Source organism: Narcine bancroftii, chromosome 10 (assembly GCF_036971445.1).
Source record: "Narcine bancroftii isolate sNarBan1 chromosome 10, sNarBan1.hap1, whole genome shotgun sequence".
Lineage (NCBI taxonomy): Eukaryota > Metazoa > Chordata > Chondrichthyes > Torpediniformes > Narcinidae > Narcine > Narcine bancroftii.
The window spans coordinates 61,847,032-61,868,729 of record NC_091478.1 but is presented as its reverse complement, the minus strand read 5'-3'; the positions used below and the strand labels follow the sequence as shown (position 1 = coordinate 61,868,729).

Genomic DNA, 21,698 nt, shown 5'->3' with positions numbered 1-21,698 from the left:
TCAGCAACCTCCTCACTTTCTCTGCTTTACGACCGTCTTTTTCACCAGGTTTTTAACAAACAAACAAACAGAAGTAGGAGTAACATAACATAATAACATAACAATTACAGCATGGAAACAGGCCATTAGGCCCTTCTAGTCCGCACCGAACCAAACACCCCTCTCTAGTCCCACCTCCCTGCACAATGCCCATAACCCTCCATCTTCTTCTCATCCATATACCTGTCCAACCTTTTCTTAAATAATACAATTGACTCCGCCGCCACTATTTCTCCCGGAAGCTCATTCCACACGGCTACCACTCTTTGAGTAAAGAAGTTCCCCCTCATGTTACCTCTAAACCTCTGCCCCTTAATTCTTAACTCATGTCCTCTTGTTTTAATCTTTCCTCCTCTTAACGGAAATAGTCTATCCACATCCACTCTGTCTATCCCTTTCATAATCTTAAATACTTCTATCAAATCCCCTCTCAACCTTCTACGCTCCAAAGAATAAAGACCTAATCTGTCCAATCTCTCCCTATACTCTAGATGCTTAAACCCAGGTAACATTCTGGTAAACCTTCTCTGCACTCTCTCCACTCTGTTTATATCCTTCCTATAATTAGGCGACCAGAACTGCACACAGAACTCCAAATTAGGCCGCACCAACATCTTATACAATCTCAACATCACCTCCCAACTCCTATATTCCATGCAATGATTGATAAAGGCCAGCATACTAAAAGCCTTCTTCACCACCCTATTCACGTGAGTTTCTACCTTCAGGGAACGATGTACCGTTACTCCTAAATCTTTCTGCTCTTCTGTATTCATCAATGCTCTCCCATTTACCACGTATGTCCTATTCTGATTCTTCTTACCAAAATGAAGCACCTCACACTTATCAGCATTAAATTCCATTCACCTCCTCCAACTGCTGCCATTAAGATCAATGTTTTTTTTAACCTCAGCCCTACATTCCTATGCTAATTCCACCTATCTTTTGATATTCAAAAATCTTACAGCATCTTAAAGAAGCTCTGTGACAAGTTCTGGGGTAGGGCCATGTTTCAGTTAGTTGCACTCAACTAAATGATCTAATCCTGCTCCTTTATTTCTTATACATCACTTTTCTTAGAGGGTTATAATGAATCTGTGGAATTCTCTGCCCAAGAAAGCAAGAGAGACTGCCTCATTTAATGTATTACTGTCTACAAATTTTTGAATAGAAGAATCAAGAGTTTATGGGAAACAGGCAGGTAGGTGGAGCTGTATCCACAGCCACGATCTTACAGGATGGAAGAGCAGGCTCAACAGGCAAGTGGCCTACTCCTTCTTCCATTTCTTAAGAGGAGCATAGCCCCTTTGGAGAAACTGACTTCTGGGTGAGTTGGGATTTCTTCCTTGATTATTGGCTATTTATCCCTTAACCCACTTGCACACAAGCAGATTATTTGGGAATTAGTACCAGCAAGGTCCACTGCTATCTTCAATACAACAGTAACTGTACTTTGTTTGCACGTAATTGGTTATGTGAAAATTTGTACACGCAGAATTGCTCTCTCCTGCATATTTTGCCCACTTGAGACTAAAAGCCTCAGTATTAATCTAGGCAATGTACAAGTTCCAGAGTGAAGGCCAGACTCTCCCTGGGCATGGAATGTGATCTGCATGAAATGGAGCAATTGAGTAGCCAACAAATATACTTAACGGGAGGGGTTTCGAGGGAAGATTTGGCGTGCTGGCAGGCAGGGCAGTAAGAAAAAAATACATTATCGGCTTTTATTTTAAAGCAATAGGGTCTTTCCAGATTACACTTGAAAGTTAGCAAACCAATGAAAACACAATACACACCAATAAGCAGAACTCATGAGGCGAAATAGGACAGCCAGGGAGATTAATCCTCTGATTTAAACAACAGCTGGACAGAGCGAGGGAGTCTTCTCTGAATTCCCTCTGGGCGAGGAACTGGCTTACACTGCAATCATCTTTTGATTTAGTTTATAACCAGTATGGATATGCATAAAGGTCTCTCTTGCAGCAGTGTGACCACAAAGAGATCTAGTTCCATGCAATCCTATTCTACACAATATCAGCCTCCAGTTATACAGAGCAAGACAATTCCATAAGTCAATTATCATCTCCAAGACGAGGGGAGGGAAGGAAATATTCTCCTGGTGCAGGTGGCAGTTCAAGCTCCATCTCAGCATCACCACCTTGAACTCTCCTGTTTGTCTTCACTGTGTTTTTAACCAAGTCACATTAACAGGCATCTAATCTGGAAACTCCCTGCTGTTAAAACAGGGATGAGAGGGTGAGCTATATCCTGTTGTCCTGCACACCTGCCTATGGCCATCCAGAGCAAGTACACAATCCTTTATCCGGACATCTAAAATCCGGAAAGCTCCAAAATCCAGCAAATGGGAAGAGAGACGGCAGCGCGAGTCGGGCGGGCAAGGGGGAGATGGCAGCGTGAGTCGGGCGGGCAAGGGGGAGATGGCAGCGCGAGTCGGGCGGGCAAGGGGGAGATGGCAGCGCGAGTCGGGCGGGCAAGGGAGAGATGGCAGCGCGAGTCGGGCGGGCAAGGGGGAGACGGCAGCGTGACTGGAAGGGGATGGGGCTGGATACAGCACCATAATTCAGGTGGGCTTAAATCTGGCTTTCCGAATCCGGAAAAATCTGAAATTCGGAACACACTGTCCCCCAAAGGTTCCGGATAAAGGATTGTGTATCTGTACCATTATTAACTCCTGTAATTATGCAAAAAATACCCCACCAAATGTCATGTCAATCTTATACTTGAATTAATTTCATAACACTCCCTGCATTGAAATAGACTGCTCCATTTGGAAGGCAATTTGATGTGGGCAGCATTCAAATGACATTGTTGAATGCCATTGAGATCATGGAATTGGAAGGTAGCCTTGGTGAAGCACTGCAGAGCATTTTGTTGATAATACAAACTGCGGCCACTGTGGTCTGGTGGTGAAGGGAAGGAATGTTTAGAGTGGAGGTCCTGGATGGCATTACACTGATGGAGTTGGTCTCATCCAGGCAAATGGAGGATACTCCAAAAGCCCAGCATAGCTGCACAAGCTGGAGATCAATCCCATGGCACAAATGGGTAGGAGATCCAGGACAAGTTTGCCATTGAAGAGTGACTGTCAGCAGATGGAAAGGGGTTGCTGAAGGAGATGGGGCACAGACTCCAGAGATTTATATTCAGTTGGTATCTCTGAGTGGACAAGAGGACTCCTTGCTCACCACATGACAACTTATGGTTCAGTGGGCCAAACTGCTGCTGCATGACTGAACAGAAGGGTGTGACAACAACCCTCAGCCCAGAGAGAGGCAACTCTGCTGCCCAGTCAATGAGCTGCGATGTTCTTGTCATGCCTGTCTACAGAATTCTCAGTTAAATAGTGTTCTACCCAGAGAGAGATGGCAATTTTAGAGCTGGGAACTACTCCTAGTCTGGTGACTGAGGCAACATTGCCAATGTTTGTCACCCTGGTAAGAGATGCAGTGAAAATCTTCGACCAGTTATGGGAATTCAGGATCACTACTTGCAAAATGCTTTTTTTTTTAAATAATTTTATTTTTCACATTATGAACCATATCAACCAAAATATGTCTTTTCTCCCCTTTTTTCCTCCTTTCCCTCCCTCCCCTCTACACACTCCCCTCCAAAACCCATAAATATTCAACATATACAATACAATAAAACCATAGAACAATATTTTTACACAAAGGAAAATAAATAAGAAAAATGCATCATCTATTTATTACACACTGAATCTTGTCATTTTGTCTTATCATCATTTTCATTCCCATTCTAGGGGATGGAGGTCCTATGCAAGTTCTCTCTGATATGTTCCATGTATGGTTCCCAAATTTGTTCAAATAATGTGACTTTATTTTTTAAATTATGTTTTTTTTTTCCAATGGAATACATATATTCATTTCCATGTACCAATGCTGTATACTCATGCCCTCTTCCATTTTCCAAGTTGACATTATACATTTTTTTCCTTTCACTAAGGCTATCAAAATGAATTTTTTTTGCACTTTATCCAATTTGAGGCCTAATTCTCTACTTCTTATGTTACTTAAAAGAAAGATCTTTTTTTTTGTATATTATTTTTTGTAATTTTATTTAGTATCTGATTTAATTCTTCCCAAAATGTATTTACTTTTGTACATGCCCAAGTTGCATGTAATGTTGTTCCCATTTCCTTCTTACAGCGAAAACATTTATCCAATAATGTTGAATCCCATTTTTTTAATTTTTGAGGGGTGATATATAACCTGTGTAACCAATTATACTGGATCATGTGTAACCTTGTGTTTATTGTATTCTTCATAGTTCCAGAACATAACTTTTCCCATACTTCCATAACATAACAATTACAGCATGGAAACAGGCCATTAGGCCCTTCTAGTCCGCACCGAACCAAACACCCCTTTCTAGTCCCACCTCCCTGCACAATGCCCATAACGCTCCATCTTCTTCTCATCCATATACCTGTCCAACCTTTTCTTAAATAATACAATTGACTCCGCCGCCACTATTTCTCCCGGAAGATCATTCCACACGGCTACCACTCTCTGAGTAAAGAAGTTCCCCCTCATGTTACCTCTAAACCTCTGCCCCTTAATTCTTAACTCATGTCCTCTTGTTTTAATCTTTCCTCCTCTTAACGGAAATAGTCTATCCACATCCATTCTGTCTATCCCTTTCATAATCTTAAATACTTCTATCAAATCCCCTCTCAACCTTCTACGCTCCAAAGAATAAAGACCTAATCTGTCCAATCTCTCCCTATACTCTAGATGCTTAAACCCAGGTAACATTCTGGTAAACCTTCTCTGCACTCTCTCCACTCTGTTTATATCCTTCCTATAATTAGGCGACCAGAACTGCACACAGAACTCCAAATTAGGCCGCACCAACATCTTATACAATCTCAACATCACCTCCCAACTCCTATATTCCATGCAATGATTGATAAAGGCCAGCATACTAAAAGCCTTCTTCACCACCCTATTCACGTGAGTTTCTACCTTCAGGGAACGATGTACCGTCACTCCTAAATCTTTCTGCTCTTCTGTATTCCTCAATGCTCTCCCATTTACCACGTATGTCCTATTCTGATTCTTCTTACCAAAATGAAGCACCTCACACTTATCAGCATTAAATTCCATCTGCCATTTTTCAGCCCACTTTTCTAAGCAGCCCAAATCCCTCTGCAATCCTTGAAAACCTTCTTCATTATCCACTATTCCACCTATCTTAGTATCGTCTGCATATTTACTAATCCAATTCACCACCCCATCATCTAGATCATTAATGTATATAACGAACAACAATGGGCCCAATACAGATCCTTGAGGCACACCACTGGTCACCGGCCTCCAACCTGACAGACAATTATCCACTACCACTCTCTGGCCTCTCCCTTTCAGCCAATGTTCAATCCATTTGACGATCTTAAAATTTATACCTAAAGACTGCACCTTCCTAACTAACCTTCCATGTGGTACCTTATCGAAGGCCTTACTGAAGTCCATATAGACAACATCCACTGCGCTACCCTCATCCACATTCCTAGTCACCTCTTCAAAAAATTCAATCAGATTGGTCAAACATGACCTTCCTCCCACAAATCCATGTTGAGTGCTCCTGATCAGACCCTGTCTATCCAGATGTTTATAAGTACTATCTCTAAGAATTTTCTCCATTAATTTACCTACCACAGTCGTCAAACTTACAGGCCGATAGTTGCCAGGCTTCCTCCTTGAACCCTTTTTAAATAACGGAACCACATGCGCAATGCGCCAATCCTCCGGCACTATCCCCATATCTAATGACATTTGGAAAATTACCGCCAGAGCCTCTGCTATTTCCTCCTTCACTTCTCTCAATGTCCTGGGGAAGATCCCGTCTGGTCCCGGAGACTTATCCACCTTTATATTCTTCAAAAGCCTTAAAACTACACCTTTTGTAATCTCTATATTCCCCATATTTACCCAATTTGCATTTTTTATCTCACATCTCCCAATATCCTTCTCCTTAGTGAATACCGAAGAAAAGAAACTTCAATATCTCCCCCATTTCTCTAGGCTCCACACACAGTTTTCCGCTCTGATTTTCTAAGGGACCAATTTTGTCTCTAGCTTTCCTCTTACCATTAACATATTTGTAGAACTCTTTTGGATTAGTTTTCACCCTGCTTGCCATAGTTTTCTCGTACTTTCTTTTAGCTTTCCTAATTCCTCTCTTAAGATTCCTCTTACGTTCAATGTATCTTTCAAACATCTCCTTAACTCTATGCTTCTTATATCTAATGTACGCCTCCCTTTTTCTTCGAACCAAGTTTCCAATATTCCTTGAAAACCACGGCTCTCTCAAACCTTTTGCCCCTCCTTTTAACCTAACAGGAACATAAAGCTTTTGCACTCTCAAAATCTGATCTTTAAAAGACTTCCATCTCTCTACTACATCCTGCCCATAAAACAAATTGTCCCAATGCACACCCTGCAAGTCCTTTCGCATCTCCTCAAATCTAGCTTTTCCCCCAATCAAAAACCTCAATCCTTGGCCCTGATTTCTCTCTTTCCATAATGACATTGAAGCTGATGGCATTATGATCACTGGACCCGAAGTGCTCGCCAACACTAACCTCCGTCACTTGACCCATCCCATTTGCCAACAGCAGATCTAACACTGCTCCTTCTCTGGTCGGCACCTCTACATATTGTTGTAAAAAACTATCTTGCACACATTTCACAAACTCTAACCCATCCAGTCCTTTCACAGAATGTGTTTCCCAATCTATATGTGGAAAATTAAAATCTCCCATAATTACAACCCTGTGCTTATCACAAATATCTACTATCTCCCTACAGATTTGCTCCTCTAGGTCTCGGTCCCCTCTGGGTGGTCTATAATACACCCCTACAAGTGTAACCTCTCCTTTCCTACTCCTCAGTTCCACCCAAATAGCCTCCGTGGATGTGCCCTCTAATCTATCCTTCCTAGGCACCGCTGTAATATTTTCCCTGACAAGCAATGCAACCCCACCTCCTCTTGCCCCTCCGACTCTATCACACCTAAAACAACGAAACCCAGGGATATTCAGTTGCCAATCATATCCCTCCTGCAACCATGTCTCACTAATCGCTACCACATCATACTTCCAAGTATCAATCCACACCTTCAGCTCATCCACCTTTTTTACAATACTCCTGGCATTAAAATATATGAATTTCCCAATTTTTAATCCCTGTTTTCCCTCATCTTTAATAACAACATTATTTACTTTTCCTGCCAATTGCCCTTCATCTTCTTCCAGAGCATTTCCCTTCTCTATCACCTGCCAATCCATATTCAAATACTTACTACAAACTTTCTTTGTTTGCATTCTAACCTTCTCCTTACTGCTCTGTACTATTTTGTTCCCTCCCCCCAACCATTCTAGTTTAAAGGATCCTGAGTAGCCCTAGCAAATACCTCTGCCAGGATTCTGGTCCCCCTGGGATTTAAGTGTAACCCGTCCTTTTCCCACTTCTGCTTAGGTTTATAGTTTATTTAATTTTCCTTATCTTGCAGCTTAATGTACATGTTGGTTATAAATCTTTTAATTATCATTGTGTCTTTAATCTCTTATTCAAAGCTGCTTCCTTCAGGTAATCTCAAGCTGTTTTCCAATTTATCCTTTAAATAAGCTTTCAATTGATGATATGCAAACATTGTACCGAGTTATTCCATATTCGTACTTCAACTGTTCAAATGTTAATAAATTATTTCCCAAAAAAACAATTTTCTATTCTTTTAATTCCTTTTCTCTCCCATTCTCTAAAGGAAAGGTTGTCTATTGTAAAAGGGATAAGCGGATTTTGCATCAATAGTAATTTTGGTATTTGGTAATTCATTTTTTTCCTTTCTAAGTGGATCTTCTTCCATGTATTAAGTAAATGATGCAGTACTGGTGAGTTTTTATATTGCACCAGTTTTTCATCCCACTTATAAAGTATATGTTCCGGTACCTTTTCCCCTATTTTGTCTAGTTCTATCTTAGTCCAGTCTGGTTTTACCCTTGTCTGGTAAAAATCTGATAAATACCTTAATTGTGCGGCTCTATAATAATTTCTAAAATTTGGTAATTGCAAACCACCTTGATTATACCTCTCTGCTAATTTATCTAACGCTACCCTTGGATTCCTCCCTTTCCACAAGAATTTCCTTATTATTCTCTTTAGTTCCTTAAAGAATTTTTCTCTTAAAGGAATTGGTAATGTTTGAAATAAGTACTGTATTGTTGGGAACATGGTCATTTTAATGCAGTTTACCCTCCCCATCAACATTAGCGGTAATTCTTTCCAATGTTCTAAGTCTTCCTGCAATTTCTTTATTAGTGGCTGATAATTTAGTTTGTACTAAATTACTTAAGTTATTGTCTAACCTGATCCCTCGTTATCGGATTGCTTGTGCTTGCCATTTAAATGGTGATTCTTTTTAAAATTCTGTATAGTCTGTGTTACTCATGGGCATCACTTCACTTTTATTTGCATTGATCTTGTACCCCGATATTTCTCCATATTCCTTCAATTTCTTATGTAATTCTTTTACTGTTACCTCTGGTTCTGTTAGGTACACTATGTCATCTGCAAATAAGCTGATTTTATACCCCTTCGCCTTTATTTTTTAACCCTTTTATTTTATTTTCTATTCTTATCAGTTCTGCCAAAGGTTCTATTGCTAAGGCGAACAATGAAGGGGAATAGTGGACATCCCTGTCGAGTTGACCTACTTAATTTAAAGTGACTCGATACATATCCATTTACTGTTACCTTTGCCAACGGCCCATTATACAATACTTTGATCCAATTTATATATTTTTCTGGTCGATTGAACTTCTGTAATACTTTAACTAAGTTATTCCACTCTACTCTGTCAAGGGCTTTTTCTGTGTCTAGAGCAACAGCCACTGTTGGTTTCTTATTTCCTTGAACTGCGTGGATTAGATTAATAAGTTCGCAGACATTGTCCACTGTTCTTCTTTTCTTAATAAATCCAGTTTGATCTTGTTTTACTATTTTAGGTACACAATCGGCCAATCTGTTTGCTAATAGCTTGCAAAATGCTTTCCAGGATAAGCACACCTTCACTGAAAGGGAAGCTTAATGTGAGGACTCTGGGATGAACAAGAAACCGAAAAGTTAGCTTGAGAGTCATAACACCACTTGCTCTGCACGTGGACCTCAATTACACCTACCTTTAGTAGGGTCAAGCATCTCGGTTAATTCTTTAGGAAATTCCAATTCTGTGAAAGAAAACCATAATCATGTTATCACAGAAGTTAGTGGGGGGAGGAGGGATGTAGAGCCAAGCAGAAATAAACACAGACAGGGAGAACACCAGAAGAGCAAGGGCAAACTCAGAAACCAACAAGCAGTGAAGATCAACTCCTGCAGGGCTTCAAACTCTTTTGATCAGTGCGGGATGCACAGGAAGAAAACAGTACATCAGCCCTTTTCTGCCACAGTCTTTTCCTTAAATTGGAGACTGGGAGAAGCTTGAGATTTCAGGTGATGGACAATCCATGCTCAAAGTCAAAAAGACAGGATCGGTTAACACAACACTTACAGTGGTAGTGATTCAGACTGGGGTTCGAAACCCACACTTTCTGAAGATGTTTGTATGTTCTCCCCGTGTCTGCATGGGTTTTCCCCAGAGGGTCTGGTTTCCTCCCATCGTTTGAAACGTATCAGGGGGTTGTCGATCAATTGGGCGTGACTGGGCAGCACAGGCTCATGGGTCAAAAGGGCCTATTACCATGCTATATGTCTCAATTTAAATTTTAAAACAAATTAAATTTAAAAAAAATTAGAGCTATCTCTTCCCATTTTTTCCGGCCTCCCTCCCATATCTTGCCTGTGGGCCAATCTTCCTTCTTTTGTCACTCCCCCCTACCTGTATTTTGGTGAAGAGCAGAGATGTGTAATTCTTTGCCATAAAGAATTCTGCATAACTTGCAGAGTTTCTCCAGCACTTTTGTCTATTAAACAGAATTGTGTCCTGTGCTTCTGGGATCACAATCACACTTAATGAAGTGTATCGGGATTGTGGTCAAGGAATTACTGGTGGGTGCCTCGGAGACAACTGTTTATGGATAAAGACTGTGATATCCCCCTTAGTTTGGAAAGCATCAGCTGCCTTTGGTACAGGGCCTTCATTCAAAACAGGAAGTAGTTAAACACCAGCCTTGCAGAGTTTGTCCTCATGCTCAGTCTGCTGGATGTAATAGCTCCCAAAGAAAGACGTGGGGCCCCTCTGCCTCACCCACACCACCTTGCTGTGGCACAAACATTTCCAAGGGGCAAGCTTTGCCGTGATCCAGACAGTTACAATGGTGGCTGTGTTTTATCTGATGATTAGTTTCCCCTGTGGCCGTGGATAATACAAATCTGGGCTCAAGCAAAGTTTGCCAGCAAGAGTCCTATGTGAAGACAAACCAGAGAGGCCTGTGATCCGACTGCACTCCCAGAGCCAGAGCTCAGAAACAAGGCTTCAGCCTCAAGGTTTTATGTGATGTCATCTATGTACTCAGACAATAAAAATGAATCTTTAAAAGTCGTGCCAAATTCAACAACATATAAACACATTATCCCTATACAAACCCATTTCATTCTCCTCATATTCCCATTAATTCCCCCAAGACCCTGCCCCTCATTTATAGCCTTATGGGGGGGGGGGGGGGAGGAATTTAGAGCAGCCAACTAACCTCCCAACTCTTCACACTTTTGAGGTAGTGAGAGAAAAGTGCACCTGAAGTGGGAAGACCACACCGTCACAGGAAGAATTTGCAACATCCACAGCATCCCAGGTCAGGATTGACTCTAGATCACTGGATCTGTAAGGCACTGGTTCTAGGATTTGTGCAATCGAGGCAAGGACCCTGTCCAACATCATTGTAAACGTCACTTTATTTGCACAGCAATACTGGACCAAGACCAAGTTGACACCACTTCAGCATTATCCCTGGGATCTGGCGATTACTCACCCACTGAAGGCTCAGATTTTATTGGAATGAAGGAAGTAGTGGGATTGGACAAAGACGTGCTGCTGTCCAATGAGGCAGAAGATTCTAGAGGCTGTGTCTCCATAGTTGCGGCTTGACAGATGGACGTTGGGAGCAGGTTGAGTGGTTCAAGGCTTAAGACACCGCTGGTGGTGCTTTGGGACTCTTGCACTGACACACTGGGAACTGTCAGCAGAGGAAATGGATGATGTCAGTTACCAGAGCATAACAAAGATGTCAACTGAATTATTAAAAACAGCTCCTGTCCAGATAACTCCATGCACTGTGAACTCCAGTCACTGCCTGATATCACGCAAGAGCAAAGGGCGACCCAGCCTTCATTCCACCCACACCACTAACAATCACCCTTCCCATTAAGATTATATTTGAATGACTGCAAGCAAGCAATGCAGAATGGCACAGAGGAGAGACATGGGAAAGGAGAAATGTACAGGTTATCAACTGGGAGGGGCTGAGCAGACACGTTGAACAAGGCCTTGAGAAAGGGAATGAGGTTTAAAAAAAACCTTTGATCCCTCCCCCAGAGGACATTTGGAAGAATAGGTAAACTCGCACTGGGCACTACAGGCACAGAGCAAGACTGTATGCTCATGTGGCAGGGCTGTGGACATGCTCAACCTGTGGTGATGGATGCAGATGGCAGGAATGTGTGTGCCTCGTGCTGGTTGATGCACATCAATGGCAGGGGTGCATAAGCACAGCCGTGGGTAATGCATGTCGAGACAGTTCTGTGCGCGTGACGCCAGGTGATTCATGTGAAACGGGGGTGGGAACGCACAGCCCTGGGCGATGCAAGCGGATAGCAAGGGTGGGCATGCGCAGCCCTGGGCAATCTCCAGGGAGTTGAGGGGAAATGTCAGATCCAAATGGAGCAGGAAATCAAAACACTTCAAGGTGAATGAAATTCTTCCACATAGGTAGAGTCGATCACTGGCTTAACGACATGGAGATTTTCTCTGGTTTCCTTTCCTGTAAGCCCTTGTTAAGTTTTCATTGTTCTGGTTTTCCTTTCTACTCTCATGAAGGGGATAGAAGAAAAAAAAAATTGGAGTGTAAAAAGAGGAACAAAAATGGGAGGCAGAGATCAAAGTGACATTAGGGAAATCAAGGAAGCAGAGGGTTGTGGGGAGTGACATTCATTTTACTCAATTCAAAATAAACAAAAAATGCCCCAATACACAAGGCAGGACTCCCAGCCATTTTAGTGACACCAGCAAGAATGGGGGTGGGGGGGGTGGGGCATTCAGTAGGAATGTATCTTTCTTTGGCTTGGCTTCGCGGACGAAGTTTTAAGAGGAAGACAAACCACCAGATCTGGACTAAGCCTACCCAGATTTGCAAACAGCAATGTCACCCATTTGGTTCCCAGCTGCGGTTCAACCACTGGCCTCTAGTCCGCATTGGTTCAGGGGCTTACCTGTGGGCATCGCTGCTGTGGGCGGGTGGGGAGGTATCTGAAGGGCGGTGGATGGAGAGGCAGGCCGGCCAGGGGACTTGGGTTTTGCCTCCTGGCTGCTGGCAAGGACAGGCCTTTGTGGAGTGGTATGCACCGTGGGAGGGCACTGAATTAGGTCTTCAGGAGGGGGTACGGGCACAACCACCGGACAGGAGGAAGATGTGTCCTTGTTCACCAGCAGCACATTGATGGGACCAGTTGTGCTCTTGAGGTGGATCTGGTATTTCTTTGCTCCATTCGGGACCTGCAAAAGAAGCAGAGACTCAGCAACCGGGCAGTAGAGGGAAGGCTACACATTTATGGAGTGAGACAGGAGCATAGGCTGTGATATCCAAAAGTACTCACCCCCTCAGGAATGGGGACTTCCAGCTGTGTGCCTGAGGGTGCCTGGATTGCTAATAGCGTATCACCTGGACAAAGGCACAGAAGACCAACATTAATGTGCAACTTGCAAACCTCCAACCACGTTCTCAATGCCTCAGCATCACATGACAAAAGGCCTGAGAGGCAAGGACTCAGGGGAGGTAGCAGAACCTTAAGCAGTGCCACGATTCCCCATCGGCAACCTCTCCTACTCTAGCTCTAGAAATTCAGTGGTGAGGGGGACACTGTCTGAGAGAATCGCACGCACAGGTTTACATTTGGAGAGCAGGCACAAAGCAGAGCCCCGCATCAATCCTCTCCCCATTCACCACCTCCCAAGACAATGCCCCTGGATCCTGGGGCCCACATATGCTGAACATGACAGGGAAATGCTTACCTTTGAAACATCGGCACATATCTTCATGCGTCACATACGCCAACGTGAAGCAAAATAGTTAAGGCTAATTGTCTTCTCACCTCTGGGCAGGTGAATCTAATTCATAAATTTGATCAGCCATGATCGTATTGAATGGCGGAGCAGGCTCGATGGGCCATTTTTGGCCTACTCCTGTTCCTACTTCCTATGAACCAACAGACAAATGTCCACCCCATTTCCAGGGGAACTATCTGGGAATAAGTGGAATGGATTAATGAAAGGTAGAGGAGGTTGGTGATCAATCCCAGACAGAGGCAGAATGCTGCTTAAGCCTAGCTCACAGAAAACTGTCCACCAGGCTTTACTGGACAGCCACAGGGCTCTTGCAAGACTCATATTATGCTCTTCCTTGTGGCACAATCCATGAGGGGGAAAACTTGAAAAATGATGTGTCTCACAAGGAAAGGTTAGGCATATTTATTGGAGTTTAGAAGGGACAGATGACTGAATTGTACAACCCCAGGATCTCCACAAGAAAGGTGAGTTGCTTCTTGGTGAATCTAGAACAGGTTTAAGATAGATGAAGCAAAACATGAGGGCTGCGAGTCATTGGAACGTTATCCTGGTGGAGGAAGCAGAATCTTTCAGTATTTTTAAAGGTAAGACAGATCTTTAGTAAGGGTGGGATGTCTGAAGGTTTACCAGGATAGGGGAGAACATGATTTACCAATCTCATTCAGTGGAGGAATAGGCTCAAGGCACTGAGACCTGCTTCTGTTCCTAATTAATATGTTGATGGAGAGAGTGTGCAGAGGTTTATGGAGGTGAGAGAGAGAGAGTGTGCAGAGGTTTATGGAGGTGAGAGAGAGAGAGAGAGAGAGAGAGAGAGAGAGAGAGAGAGAGAGAGAGAGGAGTTCAGTTATGGGGCTAAGCTCCACTCTCGCAGAACCTGCCCGTGGGAGGCCACCAATTATGGTCCACAGGAGGGGCTCCACAGTGAGGCACCTTGAACCAATGTACAGCTGCACACAACTTGGGTCTGTGTGTCAATCGAGTGGAAAGGCGAGGGGATTGAGGGAGTGGGTGGGACTCTGTAAAAGGATATCTGCTGTTCTCTATGTCGTCTGTTACGTTCTGAATGCTCTGCTGTACCCAGACTCGCTGCTGGTCCAACTCCTGCTCTCGCCGATCCAGATCTTCTATCTCTGCCTTCAGATCGATGAGCTTGTCTGCGATCTCCCTCGTGTTACAGCCTGGGCCCACTCCTCTGTGTCCAAGAACAAAGATAGTACAAATTAATGCCAGTGCAAGACTGTGCTCAATACTGCATCATAAGGGCTCTTCCCTCACCTCTACCTCCCACTACCCATTTCTTTTTTATTCTTTTTATTAATCATATTATAGGTAAACAATACATGAGGAGAAAAGGAGTGCATAATCAAGGTAAAAAAAAAATATTGCATTCCACTACAATTAACAAATATGTTCTCAGTTCCTCACACTGAAGTCTTAAAAAAGAAAAATGTTATTTTTTATTATTTAAACCCTGCCTAATCTAAGAAAAAAAAAGACTGGGCAGCCTACCTGGAGAATTTATCAATAAAAATTAATCGTCTGGTCTTCACCAACAAAGAGAAAAGAAATTAAAGTAAATATGGTCTGGAAGGGAAAATAATTATATTAAGTCATGATGAAATAATTTATAATGGTCGCCAAGTCTCCAAATTTAACAGAAGTATCAAATGTACAACTCCTAACTTCATCTAAAGTTTAGCATGACATAATTTGAGAGAAACATTGAGTCAAAGTAAGTGATAAGAATTTTTCCATTTAAATAAGATAGCTCTTCTAGCCAACAATGTAGAAAAGGCTACAACCTGATGTGTGGGAGTGGGAACTTTTGGAAGCTTAATTCCAAAAAGAGAAGTCAATGGGTTTGGTTGCAAACTGATATCCAGTATAGCTGACAAAGTCTTAAAAATATCTATCCAATATCTCTCCAACATAGGGCATGACCAAAACATACCAGCTAGAGAAGCAATTTCTGATTTACATCACAAATAGAACAAACACTGAAAAAAAATTTGGGCCAATTTGTCTTTTGACAAATGAGCCGGATGTACGACTTTAAACTGATGAGCACTCATTGAAGAGGTATTAACCCATCCAAAAATCTTTTCCCATAATTCTTCTGGAAGATGTAACTGAAGTTCTTCTTCCCAGGTCCTTTTTATTTTGTCATTAGAATTTGATTGTAATCTTAATAACATTATAAATGTTATCTATTAAACACTTATGAGAAGGGTTCAAATGAAAAAAAAATCAACGAGATCTGGATGGTACAATGTTGGAAAGTTAGGGAGTAAAGTATTCAGAAAATGTCTAATTTGGAAGCATCTAAAAAAACTGACTAAGTTAATATTATTGTTCAAAAGACAAACAAATCTGAAAAAGAAGATTCCTTTAACTTTTCAATTATAGACGATTGAAAAAAAAATAAAAGAGAAATGGTACTAGGTAAAATAAAAATTTTCAAGTTGGAACCAAATCCATAATGTATTTAAACATGGAAGGCATGTTTACTAATCTTAGAAAGTGTAAAAGGAAGAGCTTCTCCTAATAAAGAGGCTACTGTATACCTCTGCGTGGAATTCAATTCCAAATCCACACAATAAGGGTGTTCAAATTTATCAGAATAGAAAATCCAAAAAATAATAGTCTAAGATTAGGTAAAGCCATACAACCATCTTTCATTAATTTCTGCAGATGGAATTTAGTCAATCTGGCATTCTTTTTATTCCAAATACAAGATATTTTAGAGTTAATATTATCAAAAAAGGATTTTGGAATTAAAACTGGGACTGCTTGAAATAGATGAAAATAATGTAGGTAAGATTATTATCTTAATAGCATTAATACGACCTATTAGAGAAAAGGCCAATGGAAACCATTTAGAAAGAGATTGTTTCAAAAGAGAGTTAAATTTATATAGATCTTTAAATGTTTTGGTGATTTTAACCCCAAGATCTGATTCCTCATGATTGCATATTTATTTCACCTTTTCTTCACTTGTGATGTAACATGTTAAGAAATTTTCCAGTGAACACCAACTTTAAAGGGAGCACAGATAACAAAGAGAGCAGCAACTGGGGTCTTGGCAAATGGATTGGGAGCTCAGACAACACCTGTGGAATCTCTGGTAATCAAAGGTACCTTTTATAATGCATCATTTTGGAAACAACACCTGTCAATTTGTCTCATTCCTTCCTTTCTTTGGAACCAGATGGTGAACTGGTAGGATTTCAGATGGTGAGCAAGATGCTGAAGAATTGAAATTTCCAAATAGTTGGATAGCAGATTTTCAAAATTTTATGGGTAAGGGCTGTGACGTTGGGAACGATTAGATTGATGTGAAGCAAGTTCATGCATCAGCACATCATGGGATGAAGGGACTGTGTGCTATATTTTATTGTATCTGGTTTGGTTAGCCATGATTGGAGGTGTTAATGGAGTTGGAATGGGAGGATGCAGGGGTCAAGTTTTGTAACTGCATCCAAAGTTTTATTGATCACATGCATCACTTGCAGATATGAAGGGTTCAGAAACTAGCCTAGCAAAGGCCACATTGACCAGCTGATCATCTCTCATCCCTGGCATGAGGACTGGTAGAAAGTCTTTCTGGAATGGCAGAGACAGAAGTCAGCCAACCTAGCACCAGTGACATCTCAGTAATGCTTTGGTCAAAAGCACATAGTAGTAATTTTATTTTTTGCTGGCAATGCTGTTCAGTTGACTTTGGCAGTGTTATGGTCAGTTCACCTTTGACCTTCAATGACTGATGCTGTGGTTCAACGGTATGCTCTGTTGTTGACAGGGTCCACCACATTAAGCTTTCCCAACCATGCCAATAATGAAGGCCATCAGGAATGGGGAAAACCCATTCATCAAGCTCCCAAGAATATGATCCTGAGAATCTGGATCTACTTCTAAATCTATGCAAATTTTAACAGTTGTTTGTTTGCATAATTCCTTCTCCAATGTGTGAAACAGAACAGAAGCTTATTGATGCCTTGTTGGTAAACAAATAATGATACAGTGCTAATGAATGATGAGTAAATTCTCCACATAAACCTCTGCCCCTCGCATCTAGATAGTCCAATTCCTCTGCAGTCCAATGACCAGTCCTCATTCATAGCCACAGTGGCACAAAGTCATGGTAACATAATGCATTACAAGGTTAAAAGGATTTGTTCTGTTCCAATTCTGAAGGGACAGGGTATGGTGATCCTTCATAGAAAAGGAGGGACTCAATTATTTCACACCCAGGTCAAACCAGATCCAGCAGAGCAGATCACTGGATTGTCACTGGTGATCTAACATGTGGACCCTATTCCTGTGAGTGGGCGTCAACGTGGAATGGGGCCCAGTGCTCCTACATGGCTGCAGCTCTTGCGCTAACAATGTCCCACGTGATACAATTCAGGCTAAATAATACTCCAACAAGATGTTTAACTCCACTTCTGACTGGTTCTACTTTCATTTATTGATATTTATTCTGTGAAGTTTGAATCCAGGTAAAATACATTTGTAGGCTGACTCAAGAGAGGAAAGGAGAATGGTAGGACTAGATTTGCAGGGGGATGGGAACCAGAGTGTTAGAGCACATTGTGAGGTGGAGGAGGATAAAGGTCAAGTGAAGACTGGAGGTATAGACAGAAATCAAAGGTTTGTACGTGATAGAAATGTTCTCAGGTGTATTTATTTCAATGCAAGGAGTATTATTGGAAAGGCAGACAAGCTTAGGGTGTGAATTGTCATGTGGGATTACGACATTATTGCTATTAGCGAAACTTGGTTGCAGGAGGAACAGGTCTGGCAGCAATGTTCCGGGCTTCCATTGTTTTAGAAGTGATAGAGGGGGAGAATGAAAGGGAGAGGAGTGGCATTACCAGTCAGGGTAAATATCAAAACTGTGCTTAGACAGGGCATCCCAGGGGGCTCGTCTACAAGGACCAAATGGGTGGAGCTGAGGAACAGGGTTATATTAAAGACTGGCCAATAGTCAGAGAGAATTGGAAGAGCAAATCTGTAGAGATAGGAGACTGATGTAAGAAACAGAAAGTTGTGATAGTAGGAGATTTTAATTTTCCACATATTGACTGGGACTCCCATACAGTAAAAGGGCTGGATGGGTTGGAGTTTGTCATGTGCTCAGAAAAGTTTTCAGAATCAGAATTTATTGTCATGAAATTCGGTGTTTTGCAGCAACAACAGTGCAAACATACATAACCATCTAAATCAATACATTGAGGTAGAAACAAGAAAGGATGCAATACTTGATCTCCTATTAGGGACCCAGACAGGTCAGGTGAAAATGGGAAAGGATCTATGAAGAGTGGATTGGGATGTTGCTTTCCGGCAAGGATGTTTTTGATAAGGCGAAATTTTGACAGCATGTTCCTGTCAGGATTAAAGGCAAAGTTAACAGGCATAAGGAACCTTAGTTTTCAAAGGATATTGGCGATCTAGTTAAGAAGGTGTATAGCAGGTGAAGGCAACAAGGAGTAAATGAAATACTAGGAGAGTAAAAAAAATGGAAGAGAATACTTCAGAAGGCAAAAAGACACAAAGTTGCTTTGGCAGATAATGTGAAGGTAAACTTGAAGGATTTCTCCAAGTATGTTAAGAGAAAAAGGAAAGAAAGGCACAAAATTGGTATGCTAGAAGATCAGACTGGCTGTCTGTGTGTGGAGCCTCACAAGTTGGGGAGAAGATCTTGAACATTTTTTTGTATCAGTTTTTACTCAGGACACTGGCATAGTGTATAAGGAAGGAAGGGAAACAAGCAGTAGTGGCTTGGAACATATTAAAGAGGAGGAGGAGGTGTTTGCTGCCTTACAGCAAAAAAGGTAGATAAATTCCCTGGCCCTGACATGATATTCCCTCAGGCCTTGAGGGAGACTAGTGTAGAAATTGCAGGGGTCCTGGCAGATATATTTAAAATGCCCTTAGCCATGGATTGGAGGGTAGCTCATGTTGTTCCTTTTTTTAAAAAAGGCTCTAAAAGTAAACCTACAAGTTGGTGAGCCTGACGTCAGTAGTAGGTAAATTACTGAAGGGTGTTCTGAGGGTATTTGGATAGTCAGGGGCTGATTAGGTATAGTCAGCATGGTTTTGTGCAAGGGAGGTCATGTTTAATGAATCATAGTTTTTTTTCAAGAAAGTAGATGAAGGAAAGGCTGTGGATGTTGTCTACATGGACTTTAGTAAGTCCTTTGACAAGATCCAACATGGGAGGTTAGTTCAGAGGATCAGACACTTGGAATCCAAGGAGAGGTTATAAACTGGATTTGAACTTGGCTGAATGGGAAAAGACAGAGAATGGGAATGGAGGCCTGTGACTAGTGGTGTGCCTCAGGGATCGGTGCTGGGACTAGTGTTGTTTGTCATCTACATCAATGATATGGACGATAATGTGGTAAATTGGATCAGAAAGTTTGGTGATGACACTAAGATCGGAGATGTTGTGAACAATGAGGATGACTTTCAAAGCTTGCAGAGGGATTTGGACCAGCTGGAAAAATGGGCCAGAAAATGGCAGATCGAATTTAATGCAGACAAGTGTGAGGTGCTGCATTTTGGAAGGACAAACCAAGGTAGGACATACATAGTAAATGGTAGAGTACCGAGGAGTACAGAGGAACAAAGGGATCTGGGGATACAGATACATAATTCCTTGAAAGTGGCTTCACAGGTAGACAGGGTTGTAAAGAAAGCTTTTGGCATTCATAAATCAAAGTATTGAGTATAGGAGGTGGGATGATAATGGTGAGGTTGCACTTAGGTGTAATTGGTGAGGCCAAATTTGGAGTTTTGTGTGCAATTCTGGTCACCTAACTACAGGAAGGATATCAGTAAGATTTAAAGAGTACAGAGAAGATTAACTAGGATGTTGCCGAGTCTTCATCAGGAGTTGAGTTACAGGGAAAGATTAAACAGGTTAAGGCTCCTTGTAGCACAGAAGAATGAGGGGAGATTTGATACAGGTTTACAAAATTGTGAAGGGATATACACAGAGTAAACAAGAGTAGGCTCTTTCCACTTAGATTAGGAGAGATAAATATGAGAGGACATGGTTTTAGGGTTAAAGGGGAAAGGTTTAGGGGGAAGTTTTTCACTCAGCAGTGGGAGTGTGGAACACTTTGCCATCTGATGTGGTAAATGTGGGCTCACTCTCAAGTTTTAAGAATAAATTGGATAGATACATGGATAGGAGGGGTCTGAACGGTTATGGACTGGGTGCAGGTCAATGGGACTAGCGGAATCATATTTCAGCACAGAGTAGAAGGGCTGAATGGCCTGCTTTCTAGTGTTCTATGAGTGGGAAAACTGGCTGGAGAGAAAGGGAGAAATATACATTTAAATGCCATACTGGCATTGCCGGCCCTCTAAGAATTCACACACTCACTTCCACTGAATGCTGTTCTTTGATTTTTTCTCAATCAACCCGATCCCCTCCAAAACGTTGGTGATATCATAAATTCGACGCTTCTGCCGCACGGCCAGTGTGTCTGCTGCCTGAAAACAAACGGTGGAATTTATGGCATAGTATTGGGTCATTCAGCTCATTTACTGCCCTCTTGTATTCATGCTCAGTACAACTTTCCTTCATCCAAACTCACCAGTACTCTCTTCCCTTTTACCTATCTGCAGCTTCCAGAATTATCCAATAAATAGGCTATTTGGCTTTCATCGCACTGCCATTTATTTACATACTTCAGCACCAGTTTGGTACCCTATCCTCATTTTCCTGGATTGACTTAATAAAACATGATTATTCTCAATGGTTCTGAATGAACTCAATGCCTGAAGATTGATCACCACTGGATAACGAAATGTCTCCTAATCCTTGTCCTTATTCAGACAGTGATTCTAAACTGCTCAGCCAGGGGGAAACACCCAGTTGAGCCCCGTGAGGTACTTGTAAGTAGTAACGATTTCTCATTCTTCCTAGTTTACTCCCTGCTCCAACAGCAAGCTCTCTGTCTGATACCAGTTAATAGTTAACGCCTGCTGCACTCACTATGCTCATGAGGTTTTTTTTTAAACAAAAAGAAACAAACTGCATAATATGCTGTCCCTACGAATTTTCAGCAAGATAAATTGCCAAAGAACAATCAAGTTCCTTGAAGAAGGGTTGAAACATCTTTACCTCCCAAGGATGCTGAGACCAGCCGAGTTCCTCCAGCATTTCTGCATGTTTGCACTGAATAAAATGGCAGGGGGGGGGGGGGGGGGGAGAGTGGGGAGTGGCAGGGGAAGGAGCAAGAGAGTATAGGTGGATAAGGGAGGGCAAAGCAGCAAATAGGGGAAGGAGAATGGAGAGAGCTGGAGAACAGGAGATAGAGGGATGGGAA

At 42.0% G+C, this 21,698-nt stretch overlaps 1 protein-coding gene across 5 annotated transcripts in view; it reads right to left on the bottom strand.

Annotated features, from left to right (window-relative positions):
- Nucleotides 1-21,698, bottom strand: part of e2f4 (E2F transcription factor 4) — a 39,152-nt gene that overhangs the window by 6,370 nt on the left and 11,084 nt on the right. For 4 of the 5 annotated variants that reach the window (XR_011345652.1, XR_011345653.1, XM_069901009.1 and 1 more), the window contains exons 2-8: nt 20,750-20,859; nt 14,387-14,548; nt 13,303-13,346; nt 12,888-12,952; nt 12,504-12,786; nt 11,048-11,251; nt 9,260-9,307 (exon numbers count right to left, since the gene is read on the bottom strand). Coding sequence is in view for 2 of the 5 variants with exons in the window: in XM_069901009.1 (XP_069757110.1) it covers nt 9,260-9,307; nt 11,048-11,251; nt 12,504-12,786; nt 12,888-12,952; nt 13,303-13,346; nt 14,387-14,548; nt 20,750-20,859 (916 nt within the window). In the remaining 3 variants the exon portion in view is untranslated. Of the gene's footprint in view, nt 1-9,259; nt 9,308-11,047; nt 11,252-12,503; nt 12,787-12,887; nt 12,953-13,302; nt 13,347-14,386; nt 14,549-20,749; nt 20,860-21,493; nt 21,543-21,698 lie in introns of those variants that run through there. The other variant, XR_011345654.1, reaches the window with a different exon arrangement.